Source organism: Chiloscyllium plagiosum, chromosome 19 (genome assembly GCF_004010195.1).
Source record: "Chiloscyllium plagiosum isolate BGI_BamShark_2017 chromosome 19, ASM401019v2, whole genome shotgun sequence".
NCBI lineage: Eukaryota > Metazoa > Chordata > Chondrichthyes > Orectolobiformes > Hemiscylliidae > Chiloscyllium > Chiloscyllium plagiosum.
This window is the reverse complement of record NC_057728.1, coordinates 18,389,852-18,404,871: the sequence shown is the minus strand read 5'-3', so window position 1 is coordinate 18,404,871 and position 15,020 is coordinate 18,389,852. Positions and strand designations below refer to the sequence as shown.

Sequence of the window (15,020 nt, the reverse complement as noted above, 5' to 3'; positions counted from 1 at the left end):
CCAGCCTATCACCCTCACCTTGACTTCCTTCCACCTATCGCATTTCCAACGCCCCTCCCCCAAGTCCCTACCTTTTATCTTAGCCTGCTGGACACACTTTCCTCATTCCTGAAAAAGGCCTCATGCCCGAAACGTCGATTCTCCTGCTCGTTGGATGCTGCCTGATCTGCTGCGCTTTTCCAGCAACACATTTTCAGCTCTGATCTCCAGCCTCTGCAGTCCTCACTTTCTCATGGAAATCCTCAAAGCCAAGCCTGATTTGTTGAGTTTAAGATGATTAGTCTGCTAGTTAATTTATAGAAGGGGCACTCCTTGATAAGATGCAGCCTTGTGTATGTCTGTCCACAAGTGCATAAGGCATTCACACCACTTCTTGATCTAAAGGGTGTCTTGGTAGAACTTGCTTAGGAAGAGTGCTCCATATAGGGAGCCGAGATGGAAGACAGAGAGTATTGAATGTGTCATTATGGAGTGGTAAGTAAGGTGCAGCACAGATGGTTTTATCCAGCTTGAGTTTTTGTCAGACTGTGGATGTGTGGGGGAGTGATCTTTGCAAGGACAGGAAGCCAGGGAGAGGTGTTGAGTAGGAGGTTCCAATTTATGATGAGCACTATTACCACTAAATAGTGCATCACGTATAATAATGAAATCAAACATACTCTCCTTTTACACGCTTTCTGGCGTAATGTTAACAATGTAATTTGTCACCTTTTTTTCTGAGTGGCATCAAATTCCACTCTTTTTTACAAATGCCATCTGATCTGCTGAGTACTTGCAGTATTTTGTTTTCATTTCAGATTTCCATTAACTGCAATGTTTTCTTTTAGACTTACCAATACAAGTACTGCTTTGCTATAATTGATGATATAGTGTTAGAAGCAAAAAACAATTAAGAAATAAAAAGGAAAATGTGGGTGAGCCGAAAGGCACTTCAGAAATACCCACCACATCATGTAGGGAGTACAATAATCTGCAACCTCTCTCTCAACCTCTTGTGCTCAGAACTGTGAATTAATAACTTTTCAGCACATTTTAGAAGGTGTGCTACTAACAGCATCATTAACCTGTCCCAGACCAGTTAGGGTGCATGTTTCTCATTTTCAAATTTCTCAAAATACAAAAAACTTAGCTAAGACCAAACATTCTTCACTTACCATCTTTTTTGTAAAAATATAAATATTAATTGCACTTCTTCAAGAATAAAAAGAATTTTTACAGCTTTAATTTTTGGATGTGCTTAAAAATAATCATTGAGATGCCCATATTAAACTGAGAATGCTTTTGGAGATCTTCAGTCATGCATATGTTGTGGTTCATTGCAGTTAGCGTTTATGCTTTGATATTTCAATACTTTGTTCACTAGCAGAATTAGAAATCAAGGTTTTGCAAGGTCTACAATTTCACTACCCACTGGTTCTGTTGTTATTACGCATAAATCTATGACCTCTATATTGGTTTACTGACCCTTCTGCACTAGAAACAGTTTCTCCTTATTTAGCCTTCATAATTTTAAACATTTCCGTTAAACCTGACCTTATTTTATTCTGCTATAAGGAGAACAATTCTATATTTTCTTAACTGCCCATTTATCTAAAGTTCTACATCCCTCATACTACTGTAACTGTCTGTGGGAACTTATAAATTAAGCCATTCACAGGCATACAGGTGCAAATATTTTGACTAGATTACAGATCTTACGCCCTTTTGAATGAGTAAAGGAGCTCTTCTGTGTATTACTATCCCAAAATGGACGTGAAGAATCAGCGCTTTGAAATGAGGAAATTGGAAAAATAGAACATCAAAACTATGGTGGACGTCCATTTTAATGTGGATGTTGAGGTCCAAAATGTAATAATGTATGGGCCGTATTAAGAAAACTCTTTACTTTCTCCTTTTTAACTAACAAAATGAAGATTTAAATAGTCATTTGCTTCTTTTGGCTGCCATAAAACCTCAAGCAATAAGCAAATTCATGGTATATTGAAACACATTAGAATGGACCTCCTTTGTATTTAAGAATTGACTTTAGTTTTCATACACTTCATACTTTATTGAAGTTTTGAAATTGTGTATAAAATCCAGAAAGTAAATCAAAGAGTAATAATTTTAAGTGAGTATGCATTCTGTGTTCTTCTGTTGCCCCACACGTACTTCCTGATTTAACATGATGGTGCAGTATCCAAGAAAAACCCACCTCCAGACTCCCATAACTGGTCAACTCCAAATTACCTGCAAATACTTTTCTTCCCATGAAGTGCTTCCCTTGAAGCTCTCCCCAATCTGCATTTTAGCTCCTTTCAGCTTCTCACACCTATCAAGCACCAGGAGCAGTTGTTGGCATGCACTGAAGTTTACCAGTGCACTGTGTGCGCTTTCCCAGTGGTTATCTCGAGGCTGGATTAGAGGTTGCTGTGCACCAAATATGGGTTGCACCTTCGTTTGCCCAGGCCAGATCTCGGTGATAGAAGTTGCAGGTTTTCGCAGATGATGTTGAAGGAAGCTTGACAAATTGCTGCAGTATATTTTTTAGATGGTAAATACTGTCATTGTGCACTGGTAGTAGAGGGATTGCATGTTAAGGTTGTAAATAAGGTGCCCATCAAACAGACAGCTTTCTCCTGGGTGATATTAAGCTTCTGTAATGCTCCTAGCTCATGCCTTGGTGGACTGGTTTTGAGGAATCAGAAGGTAGATCACTTGCAGCAGAATTTCCATCCTCTGACCTGGTCTTGTAACCATAGCATTTGTGTGACTGGTCCTGTCAGTTTCTGAAAAAGTTGACATAGGTACCTGAAATCCAGCAACTTTGGGATCATACCTGTTTTGTCATGTTCAATATGCCAGTTTTCATAAAACATATTGGTACCCCCACAAAGTCAATAATTAGGACATACAGAAAAAACAAATGATATAATTGCAAAGCACTTTTAATTAAGTGTTCATGTGCTGCTGATATTAATTCACTTCTCTCATATTGGATTTCATAACTCTCATGCCTCTCCCATTTCCCAACATCAGTACACCCTGCTTATTTTGAGAAAAGATCAATCAAGCTGAAATAATATTAAAAATACTATGTAGTAGTCGTACCTGAAAAACATTTTTTTAATTAATTTAAGATTATACAGTACTCTTAGTAAATCTCTTTGAACTGAGTTGGACAAACTGCGAGAAGGCAACCAGCGCCCATGGGATTTAAAGGTTTTGCAGCATCTTCCCCAAACCTTTCCAGATTGGATTGGATGAGGTTGGCTAAACCACTTGGAGTGCAGGCAAAAGGAATGTCTGTTTTCAGACACTTTCAGTTTTCATGAGATATTCTGTCTGTAGTGAAGGAATCGGTGATGGGTAATGCAATTGAATTTCAAGGGTAGTTGGTTAGATTCTATCTTGTCAAGATGATAACTCATGCAATAGTTCCTTGGCAACTTGGACAATGTACTTGGGTAATTGCAACCATAAATACCTTACAGTGACTGAATTCTTTTTAAATCGTTTGACATCACAGAACAATGCTTACAAGCACAGGGGCAAAGAAGTAACTGAGAAGCTACAAGGTGAACTATTTTTTGTGCAAGTATTAAGTATCAGTGTAAATGTTATCTTTCTAAGGAAACAAGCGAACTTCATTTCTGACCTGAATATTTTGAATTCAGATATTTACTGAGCTACTTAGCCAAAGATAACTTTTAAACCAGGGAATTATCAAATTTTTATCTACTTTGAAACTGGTGTATAAATGGAAGAAACAATACATGATAGGGCAGGATACATCTCCCACATACACCCGTCCCCAACAACTTCTCCTGCATTCCTATTGAAGGCAGTTCTGTGTACTGTCTAATTATCAGTGTCCTCATAGTATGATATCCTCTGGATGATCCAAGTAGCTCCAATCATTACTTGTATTTGGTCCACTTGTGGAATCCATATTATCCTAATTCCCAGCCTGCTCTACAAATCAGCTCTTACTAACATGTTTCTACCTTTCTCCTTAACACGCAAGCCAATGAGGACCTATGTTGGAAGGTATGTCTCATCCATTCAGTGACTTTTACTGTGTAAATCTCTTGGCAATCAAAAATTTTTATTACTGCAAGACATGAGCAGTATAATACAAGTTCTAGCTTTATGTTTAAACATGTTTGTGATGTATCTGAAAATGTATTGTTGCTTTTAAATTGTCATATTTATTAATAGGACAATCCATTAGATAAGCATATTGGAGAGATTTGCAGCTATATTGAATGAATCAGTAAGGATTATTAGGAAAGCATTACATTTATGAAAAGCAGAATTTCAAGGACAAAGGTTTGGACATGCAAATCGTGCAATAGTTGGTTATAATAGGTATTTATTTAGCACCAGCATGGTTTGATACCAAGATATAAATGATGAGCTGTCTTTCTAGAGCTGCTGTCTATGGTGCTGTATTACATAAAAAGGCATGATCTCTAAGCTTTCATTTTCCATGCCATCCTTATAACAAATATTTGCTGTTGCTGTTTGTACCTACTGCCAGATTTGCTGTCATGGTATGCCACTCTGCTCCGTCTTATTTTATCCTTGCACTTCCACTGCAGCTCATCTGCAACTACTCTGTTTATTCATATGAATTTTTGTAATTTTTCATAAAGTGCTTTTCAAGTATATATAGAACTGTATATGGCAAACAAGATTTACTCATTTTGGTTTGAGCATAAAACAAAATAGTTTTGTCATTATCTTAAAAAAATACAAATAAATGAGGTTTAAAGGGACTTGCTGTTAAAATTACCAACATTTCATTATTTCTTTCATGAATGTGTGTGTGTGTCATTAGCTAGGCCACCATTTATTGTCTGTCCCTAATTACCTTTGGGAAGCTGGTGGTTAGTTGCCAAATGTGACAAGTTATGACCATATGACTATTGATTTTGTTTACTGTTTTGATTAAGTGAAGTTCTCCAGAGGCTTAGTTGGTAAAGATGTTATGGCTGGAATATTCAGTAGAGGCAAATAACTGGCATAGTTATGTAAGGTAGTTCCTGCAGAGTGGGAGCAGTTCCAAGTTTCAGTTTGGTTAGGCCACTTTTTGAATATTGCATACAATTCCAGTCTCCTTCCTATAGGAAGGATATTGTGAAACTTGAAAGAGTTCAGAAAAGATTTACAAGGATGTTGGCAGGGTTGGAGGATTTGAGCTATGAAGAGAGGTTGAATAAGCTGGGGCTGTTTTCCCTGGAGTGTCGGAGGCTGAGGGTTGATCTTATAGAGGTTTATAAAATCATGAGGGGTATGGATATGATAAGTAGACTAGCTCTTTTCCCTGGGATGGGGGAGTCCAGAACTCGAGGGCATAGGTTTAGGGTGAGAGGGGAAAGGTAAAAGGGACCCAAGGAGCAACTTTTTCACACAGAGGGTGATGCGTGTATGGCATGTAAACAATTCACTGTTCAGTTAAGAAGAAGTAGTAGTAAAACGGCAACTGTTCCCTTGGCCCTTCCCCAGGCCAAGAGGAGAGCAAGGGGTGAAGATGTCTTTTGATGGTAGCATCATGATGTTGGATGCAAGTTGATGTGGAGTTGTGTTCAAATTTAAGTCTTCATTCAATCAAAATTTCCAAACTTGATTCAGCATACCATTCTGCAGTACACTGAAATTTATTTCAATTAATATAGTCATTTCTTTTTCATTTTTTAAGGATGATATTCATGAGGATTACTGTACAGTGTGCAAACGTAGTGGTCAACTTCTTCTGTGTGACACTTGCTCTCGTGTATATCATCTGGAATGTTTAGAACCTCCTCTCAAGACCATTCCCAAGGGGGTGTGGGTCTGCCCCAGGTGCCAGGAAAAGGTACAGACTCAACTTCTGTTCATTAGAATAATTTTGCTTATCACTTTTAAGCTAGTTAATAAAGTGAATTTCTCAGCTAAATGGATTAGAAAGTTTCAGCATCGCAGCAACATTTGAATCGGGGCAAAAGTAGGCCAGTCAGCCTCTCGAATCTGCTCCACCATTCAGAAAGACAACAGCTGATCTGATTGTAACCTCAAACTTTCTCCCCTGGTTAATCTTTTAACCCTAGCTTAACAGGAGCCTGTCTGCCTCTGCCTTAAAAATATTAATGTTATGTTTCAATCAATTCACCAGCTCTTACCCTTCAAAACTCTCAACAGTACAAGCCTAACCTGTGCAACTTTTCCTCACAAGACAAACCATCCATTTCAAGTATTAGTTGAGTAAACCTTCTCTGAACTGTCTCCAATGCAATTACATCCTTCCTTCAATATGGTGACCAACATTACTTGTATTTTAGGAGGGGAAAATTGCCACAGTTCTGCTTTCAATTGCAATTCAGTTGCTCTTGCTGGAATTATTCATGCATGTCAGATGTGGATAGGATTAGTCTCATCTATAATGTTCTGTATCGTTGAATAGCCTGACATAGGCTCGCACACAAAGAATGGGTGAACTTTCTGATGCTTCAGACAATACTGACTACCCTATCTTAGCTGTTTTACTTCTGACATTGTCAATCTTTTCCCTTTAGGTAATTTTATAATCCCTTTTGAAAACATATGACTTGTTTCATATTCTATTGGCATTATTCTATCCTAGCCCACAATTATCTATTTATCTTTGTTAATCTACATTGGCATGCAGTCCTTTAATGTGTTGCTGGAAAAGTGCAGCAGGTCAGGCAGCATCCAAGGAGCAGGAGAATCGACGTTTCGGGCATGAGCCCTTCTTCAGGAATTTTCTTCAGGACAATTCCTGAAGAAGGGCTCATGCCCGAAACGTCGATTCTCCTGCTTGTTGGATGCTGCCTGACCTGCTGCGCTTTTCCAGCAACACATTTTCAGCTCTGATCTCCAGCATCTGCAGTCCTCACTTTCTCCATGCAGTCCTTTAATACCTCAAAGTTAAAATCCTGTTCTTACATTTAAATTTCCTTGTGGTTACGCCATTAAATCCTTCAGTTTTCCACCTCCTTTTGGTTTTAAGACTATCTTTTAAAATGCCTCTTTGGCTTTTGGTCATCCCTCCTAATTTTTGGCATTGAATTTTCTTTTATTATATCTTTGAATTTTTGTTATGCTTCTGGGCTTTGTACATTTTATGGTGTTCTATAAATGCAAGTTGATGTGTTAAAAGCCCACTTCAACCACTTCACAACATCTTTATCACTCTCAGATCCTTATTGCAAGAGCATTCAGACTTGGAGGACACCCTGTTTGATGACAATTTTTGGATTTTGTTTCCAAGTCATTAGATCATTCCAAATCAATAAATCAATGGCACAGAAGATAATGAAATGTCAAAAAATAAAGCAGAGTACATTAAAAACAGAGAGTAGGACAGTCAGCATTTTTGGACAACAAGTAACTTCATGCTTCCAATGTAATCCTTCAACAAGAATAGAAAAATGACTCATATTAAAACAAACTCAAAACAATGGCTTGAGATCAGTTGAATTAAATGTTGATTAGATGAATACAATGATATTAAGAGTAATGAATGTGTGACCATTTGAGACAGCAGAAGACAAATAAGTTTGGAAACTTGTGGGTGAGAGAGAGGTTAAAAACTTGTGTATAAGAAAACAAGATTGGTCACCGAGAGAACAGATTCATTCCCACCTTGTGTTCTGGCAGCAGGTTCTCCACTACATCATCCAACCTGTCTTTTCAATGCAGACTAATCAATTTCACATCACCAGTCCCTATTGTAAAGAAATTAGAAGCTTAATTAAGGCCTTGTGGTAAAAAGATACGCTGTTGTTCTTGAAGCTGAGTGAAATTTCATTGGTACATTGTACAAGTACGGTATCAGAAAGGTCATAATGATTGTGGGTCATAGCAAGTGATGGGGATAGACTGTTCAATGAGGTAGGTCACTTAGGTTTATATGGTCTCTCCAATGGAAGTAGTCAAACAGATTAGTGCAGTGCTTCCCATAAAAGTTTCCAGTACTATCCTGTTGACCCCGATCACAAGCAGAAAAACAGATACTAACATTCACTAGATATTGAAGTTTCTGTATGATGGACTAAAATATCAAACAGATTTGAGAATCTAAGTTTTTAAAGTACTTCAAAATTTTTCTTTTCCGATCCTTCCTAATCCACACTCATAGTCCAGTTCCTTTTCCTATAACACATGCACGCAGCCTTTCACTCAGCGGCCCTTCTTAAGCCAACCCCCCGCATTGCTGCCACCACTCACTCAGAAGACCCTCTTCCCAACTTTCTTCTCTGACACTATGTACTTGCACATGTTCTCGCTAACCCATCTCACCTTTTCTCAACACCTGGTGCAGTTGCTAGTGCCTGTGAAGTTGGGTTTCAATCCTAAGGTATGGGAGCCTGTACCATAGATGGAGAGGAGCAGAAACACAGCAAAATGTGAGACCAATACACGTTCTCCTGACTCAGCTGCTTGATCACCTGGTTTTCCCTGCAATCGGTCAGTGACTCTGTTGCATTTGCTGCCCTCTGCCTGTGCCTGGTTTATGCATAAATCAAATTTGTAGATGTGGAACAGAGAGAAAGAGTATGAAGTGGATTGGCCATCCATGTAATAGAAAGAAAGTTGGAACCTCTACTATCCATGACTCCAATCTGCAATAAGTAACTCAGACTTTGAGTGATCTGTAACACAGCAGTCCCACAGTACTTCTCATAGTCTGATGGAAAAATGATCTCAGCCATCTAAAATACCTTTCAATAGATCATAGGTTTATTCACTGATCAATGCATTTTATTCTCACGTTGCCTTTATTCTGTTTAAATAATGGTTCTGTTTAAATAATAGTTTGTTGTTTGTTTCTGATGAAGGATTACATTTAAAGCATTAACTTGTTTGTTTTATTCTTAGGTGCTGTCTGATTTCCAGCATTTACTGCTTCATAATTTCTGGTTGTGTCAGAAGATGCAGCCTAATTATGAAAAGTTGTAATAGGAAATACAAATAATTTAAGATCTGGCACAAAGTTTCCTGAGCTCTCTTCCCAAAATATTGTTATAGCTATGTTGCTATGTTTTCTGTGCAATAGTCTATCATTACTTACTGTCTCAGTTATCAGCTGGAACAACAACCTCCCTTCTCCGTCTTGGTCAGTGAAGGTTGAACAGTGGAATAGAATCCAAATGGTGTGTTGAATCAGGAACAAGTCTTTGAATCTGATTCTGTTTTTTCCTGATAAACTACCAGCTGCTTGTCAATATGCATGAAACACTTCCCACATCTCGTGCACATTGCATCAGAGAACCAAGTCCCCATTACAAATGATTCATTTCAAGAAGTAAAGAAGAGAAAGGTATCGTGTAATGATGAGAATACCATGTTTACCTAACACCAAAAGGCGAAGAAGCTTCTCATTTTCATTGAAATGGCTACCGTAGTTTCTTCCATAACGATAGTCACTACTTGGAATTAAATAATTGTTTATGACATATACCTGTAAGATCTTTATTAAAAAAGAAACATATGTATAGAAACCTTGCTTTTGGGCAAATCAGAATGGAGAGCTGTAATTTTGGACCACTTTACCTTTTATAATCAGTAATCCCAGGGCCAGTCTGTGGTAGTTTTAAGAGTAAATCATTTTACTTCTGTCCAGAAAATGTGTGTCTCTTGCTCATACAGGTATTAAAGAAGGAAGATAACGTATCATGGCCTGGAACCCTCGCTATCGTCCATTCCTATCTTGCACATAAAGCGGGTATGAAATGTAGTGCATGTTTGATACCAGGAATGGCTTGTTAGTTACAGACTGATATAACACTCGAGCACTGGAAAACTGCTAATGTGACCAGTGTTCAAATCCCAGACCTGAATGACATTTGCAGTCCATCTTTCCAGAAAAATTAACCACATTTTAAACTCACCACCAAGATGTAAAGCTTGCACTTTCGATCAGCTGCGTTTTATAGGAATTGCCCAGTTTCATTTCCATTTAAGTAAATTTAACCAAAAAGTTTGGGCGTTGTCTATTACTGACCTTCAATGTTAGTTTTATGTTCTGGCAATAAGTTGAATGTCTACCCCTGTGAGTTTCTACTACTCATGAGAGGGCACTCTACTGCAATAGAGGAAAACTAGTGTGCAGAATTCCATCATGTTTAGCAAATTGAACGATCTAGTAGTTTGGCTATGCCATCAAAGTGTCTCTAAGCTGAACATCCTAACGCCCAGAGGCACATGTGTTGATCTGGAAAGTGTGGAGTAGAAAAGAAATGCATGAAATCTGCGAGACCTTGGATTAGCACTTTGATAGACAAGAACTGAATTTATTATTGTTAATACTGATAAAATGGCATTAGGGCTGTGAGCAGGACATTCTTCATTCTTCTTACGTCTCCGACTATTGCCTTCTGTCACCAGGATGATTTTTTAAAATCTAGAAGCTAAACAATTTAGACCACATCTACCTTCCTAGCCTCTGTTATTGTCATTTTGAACTAATCAAAGTGATGTGTGCAGGGAAGGCAACAGTTCTTTCCAATTGCCCCACATTACAATTGAAAAGTTACTGCCCCATGGTATTCGCTTTCAGAAAATAAATATGTCCAACAAATAAAGAGAAAAATTTTTGAATGACATGTGAAAGCTGAATTTATAATTAGAAGGCTGATGAATTTGGATAGCAGTACCAACTTGGAATGGCTACGGAGACTGCAAGTGCAAGAGAGCTTAATTAGCATGCACAGCTGAAACCAAGACAGAATTGGCTTAATAACTTAATGTTTATTGATATAATTCCCTCCAACAGTAAAGAATGAGGCCAATGCTTCAATAATGTAATTAATACATTTTAAGCAAATATCTCCAAATATAAACATAAATAAATGAAATTACAATGCAATGATTATGAAAAGTTTCTTGTGACTTTCTTATTTTAAAAAAAAATTCCATATTTGTTCAGAACCAGTCGTAGTTGTGAGTATGTTCACCAAGCTGGGAAGTTGATTTGCAGACATTCCGTCCTCTGTCAAAGTGACATCTTCAGTGCTTTGGAGCCTCCTGTGAAGCGCTGCTGTACTGTGTCGCTTGTAATTTATTTGATTCCGTTCCTGCTACTTCCGATTGTCTATTCAGATTGTTCATTGGCGTGGCTGGTATATTAGGTCTCAGTCTATGTGCTTGTTAATGGAGTCTGTGGATAAGTGCCATGCTTCTAGAAATTCTCTGTCTGTCCTCTGTTTGGGCTTGTCCAATGATTGTTTTGTTGGTGCAGTCGAATTTGTGGTCCTTGATGTCTGTGTGTGGCTACTAGGGGCACTTGGTTGTGGTGTTTGGTAGCTAGTTGGTGTTCGTGGATGCGGATTGCTAGTTGTCTGCCTGTTGGCCCTGTATAGTGTTTCGTGCAGTCTTTGCATGGAATCTTGTAAATTATGTTTATCTTGCACATGATGAGTATCAGGTCTTTTGTCCTGGTGAGTTGCTGTCTGAGTGTGGCTGTCGGTTTATGGGCTGTCATGAATCCCAGTGATCACTGGCTGTCAGTTCTGAGGTGTTTTTATGTAAGGTAGCGTGGCAAGTGAGTTAGGTCGTGGCATGTCCTCGTCACATTGTCTGTTAGGCATCTGCGGATGAAGTTGGGGGATATCCGTTCTTGGCGAATATGCTTGAAAGGTGTTCTTCTTCCCTTCGTAGGTCAGGAGTGCTGCAGTGTGCTGTAGCCCGTTTAAACAGGGTCCTAATGCAGGTTCTCTTGTGTGTGTTCAGGTAGTTGCTGTTGTAGTTCAGGACCTGGTCAGTGTGTATGTGGCTTTTCTGTATACTTTTGTAGTGCATTAATTGTTTTGTGTTCTTTTCACCATCACATCCAGGAATGCGAGTTGATTGTTGGTTTCCTCCTCTCTCGTAAATCTGATCCCTGTGACCAAGGTGTTAATTTCTGTTCTCTGAATGATAACAAAAGTGTCATCCATGTATCTCATCCAAAGTTTGGGTAGGATTTGTGGAAGGGCTGCTTGTTCCAGTCTTTGCATCACTGCTTCTGCTATGTGCCCCAAGATGGGTGAGCACATCGGTGTTCCATTGATCTGTTCATATGCTTGGTTGTTGAAAGATCCTATACCCATCATGTGCAAGACAAACATAATTTGCAAGATTCCATGCAAAGACTGCATGCAGCATTATGCAGGTCAACAGGCAGACAACTAACAATCCGCATCTACAAACACCAACTAGCCACTAAACGCCATGACCAGCTGTCCCTAGTAGCCACACACACAGATGACAAGGACCATAAATTTGACTGGGACAACACAATATCATTGGACAAGCCAAACAGAGGGCAGCCAGAGAATTTCTAGAAACATGGCATTCAGCCACGGGGGCTCCATCAACAAGCACATAGACTACATCCAGTATACCAGCCACTACAATGAACAACCAAAACTGGCAACCAGAAACAGCAGGAACAGAACCAAATAAATTCCAGAAGAGACAGTACAGCAGCGCTTCACAAGAGGCTCCAAAGCACTGAAGATGTCACCTAGACAGGGGACTAAACATCTGCAAATCAACTTCCCAGCTCAGTGAACAGAATCATAACTATGACAACCGGCACCTGAGCTACAAATGTTTTCGCAGACTTGATCTTCAAAACCTAATTATATATAGAATTTATATATAGAATCCCTACAGTGTGAAAACAGGCCCTTCGGCCCAAGTCCACATCGACCCTACAAAGAGTATATCACCCAGATCCATTCCCCATACATTTCCCCGGACTAATGCACCAAACCGACACATCCCTGAACACTATGGGATAATTTAGCACGGCCAATTCACCTAACCTGTGCATCTTTGGACTGTGGGAGGAAACCTGAGCACCCCAGAGGAAACCCACACAGTGACGGGGAGAACATGCAAATTCCACACAGACAATTGCCTGAGGCTGGAATTGAATCTGGGTCCCTGGCACTGTGAGGCAGCAGTGCTAACCACTTGGCAAAGATGAAATAATTGCGATATTTTAGTTGTCTCATCAGCAGGGTAGCATGATGGCTCAATGGTTAGCACTGCTGCCTCACAGTGCCAGGGACCTGGGTTCAATTCCAGCCTCAGGCAATTGTCTGTGTGGAATTTGCACATCCTCCCCGTGACTGCATGGGTTTCCTCTGGGTGCTCCAGTTTCCTCCCACAGTCCAAAGATGAATTGGCCATGCTAAATTGCCCATAGTGTTAGGTGTATTGGTCAGAGGGAAATGAGTTTGGGTGGGTTACCCTTCAGAGGGTCACTGTGGACTTGTTGGGCCAAAGAGCCTGTTTCCACAAGGGGAATCTAATCTATTCTAAAAAAGCCGTGAGCAATGCGAGCTACGTTTGTTGCCTACCCTAGTTAACTGAGTAGTTTGTTTGGTGAAACAGAGGACAGATACATGAGTCGCTTGGAGTCCAGAACATATAAGAATGGTAGATGTATTTCTCTAAAGGACATTGGTAAGCCAGATAGGTTTCTACAAATAATTGATGATGGTTGTCATTGTTCTCATTGATGAGACTAGCTTAATAATCCAGGTTTGTTAATTGAATTTAAATTCTACCAGTTGCCATGCTTGAATTTGAGTCCCTGCCCCCACAGCTTTTAGCCTGGGCCTCTACATTACTGGTTCAGTGATATCACCCACTATTCCATCCTCTCCTCATAGCCAGCAGATCAAAAATACAAACATGACTGAGATGGAATATGTGCCTATCTGATTGTTCTATAATTGTCTGTAAAATAAAAGATGTTTGTAAGTATATATAGTTCTAATAACTTTTTTAAAATTTAAATGATTATGTTTAGAAAACTGAGTATTTTTTATTTTAATGTTGCATTTTCAGTGAAAGAGGAGGAGAAGAGGAAGCTGTTAAAACGAGGGAGCGAATTAAAGAGTGAACATGAACAACTGGAGATGAAGGATAGGCTGCTCAATAATGCTGTTACGGTGAGATTACATCACTACTTCTCTCCCCTCTGTACTGGTTGTAATGAAATGTCCAAAGAATCCATTATGTATTTGTTCCATCCCATTCCTTTCTCTTTCCTGTTTTTTTTCTCTTCCCTTCTATCTAGTAATAAGGGATGGCATTGCATATTTACTATTACAGTTAATAAAGCAGTACAGGTGAAGCCGCAAGCTCTTCCCTAACTGTAACCTGGAGTAACAAAGCAGAATGTATATACATTTGCACAACGAGATCAGTCCTATTAATTACATCTTTCATTTATTCTCTATTGCCCACCCTTATCCTCCCACAAACCTCTGTTCTTGTGAAACGTTTCCCTTCATATGTCTGTTGAAAAAGTAATTAAACTTTGGTAATGAAGACAGGTTCCAGTACCACCATGATTACAGTTCATCAAGCTTGCAACCCCCCATGTAATTGGACGTTCAAAATAGACTTACTGATTCACTTGAATTTATTTTATTATAGTATTCAATTTAAAAGTTTTTTTTTTCATTTATGACTGGCAATCTTTGAACAGTTAATGTAATAGGACAAAAATCACATTCTCCCTCCTCTTGCAAATATGGCTTCCTTGAAGACGCAACACATCTCATGCATACAGCTAGAGACGAGAAAAGACCATATTTGAAAAGAAGTTTATTGTAGTTTAATTATTTAAGTATTTAAAAACTACAATCAAGATTCTGTTCCACTTGCAAAGATAGAGTATAAAGGCAATAGGAGTATACTTAAGAGGGAAATTAGGAGGGCAAAGAGACGACATGAGATAGCTTTGGCAAATAGAGTTAAGGCGAATCCAAAGGGATTTTGCAAATAGATTAAGGACAAAACGGAAACGAGGGAGAGAATAGGACCCCTCAAAGTGCCCCAAGGGACACTTCCATATCCGCCACAGATTCACCTGCACCTCCACACACATTATCTATTGCAATCTCTGCACCCGATGTGGCCTCTTCTATACTGGGGAGACAGGCCGCCTACTTGCGGAGCATTTCAGAGAACACCTCTGGGACACCCGGACCAACCACCCTGTGGCTCAACACTTCAACTCCCCCTCCCACTCC

At 39.2% G+C, this 15,020-nt stretch overlaps 1 protein-coding gene across 1 annotated transcript in view; it reads left to right on the top strand.

Annotated features, from left to right (window-relative positions):
- phf21b (PHD finger protein 21B) overlaps positions 1 to 15,020 on the top strand; it is a 63,707-nt gene that overhangs the window by 39,802 nt on the left and 8,885 nt on the right. The window contains exons 7-10 of the mRNA XM_043708870.1: positions 4,007 to 4,029; positions 5,684 to 5,839; positions 9,634 to 9,709; positions 13,828 to 13,931. Of these exons, the coding sequence (XP_043564805.1) occupies positions 4,007 to 4,029; positions 5,684 to 5,839; positions 9,634 to 9,709; positions 13,828 to 13,931 (359 nt within the window). The remainder of the gene's footprint in view (positions 1 to 4,006; positions 4,030 to 5,683; positions 5,840 to 9,633; positions 9,710 to 13,827; positions 13,932 to 15,020) is intronic.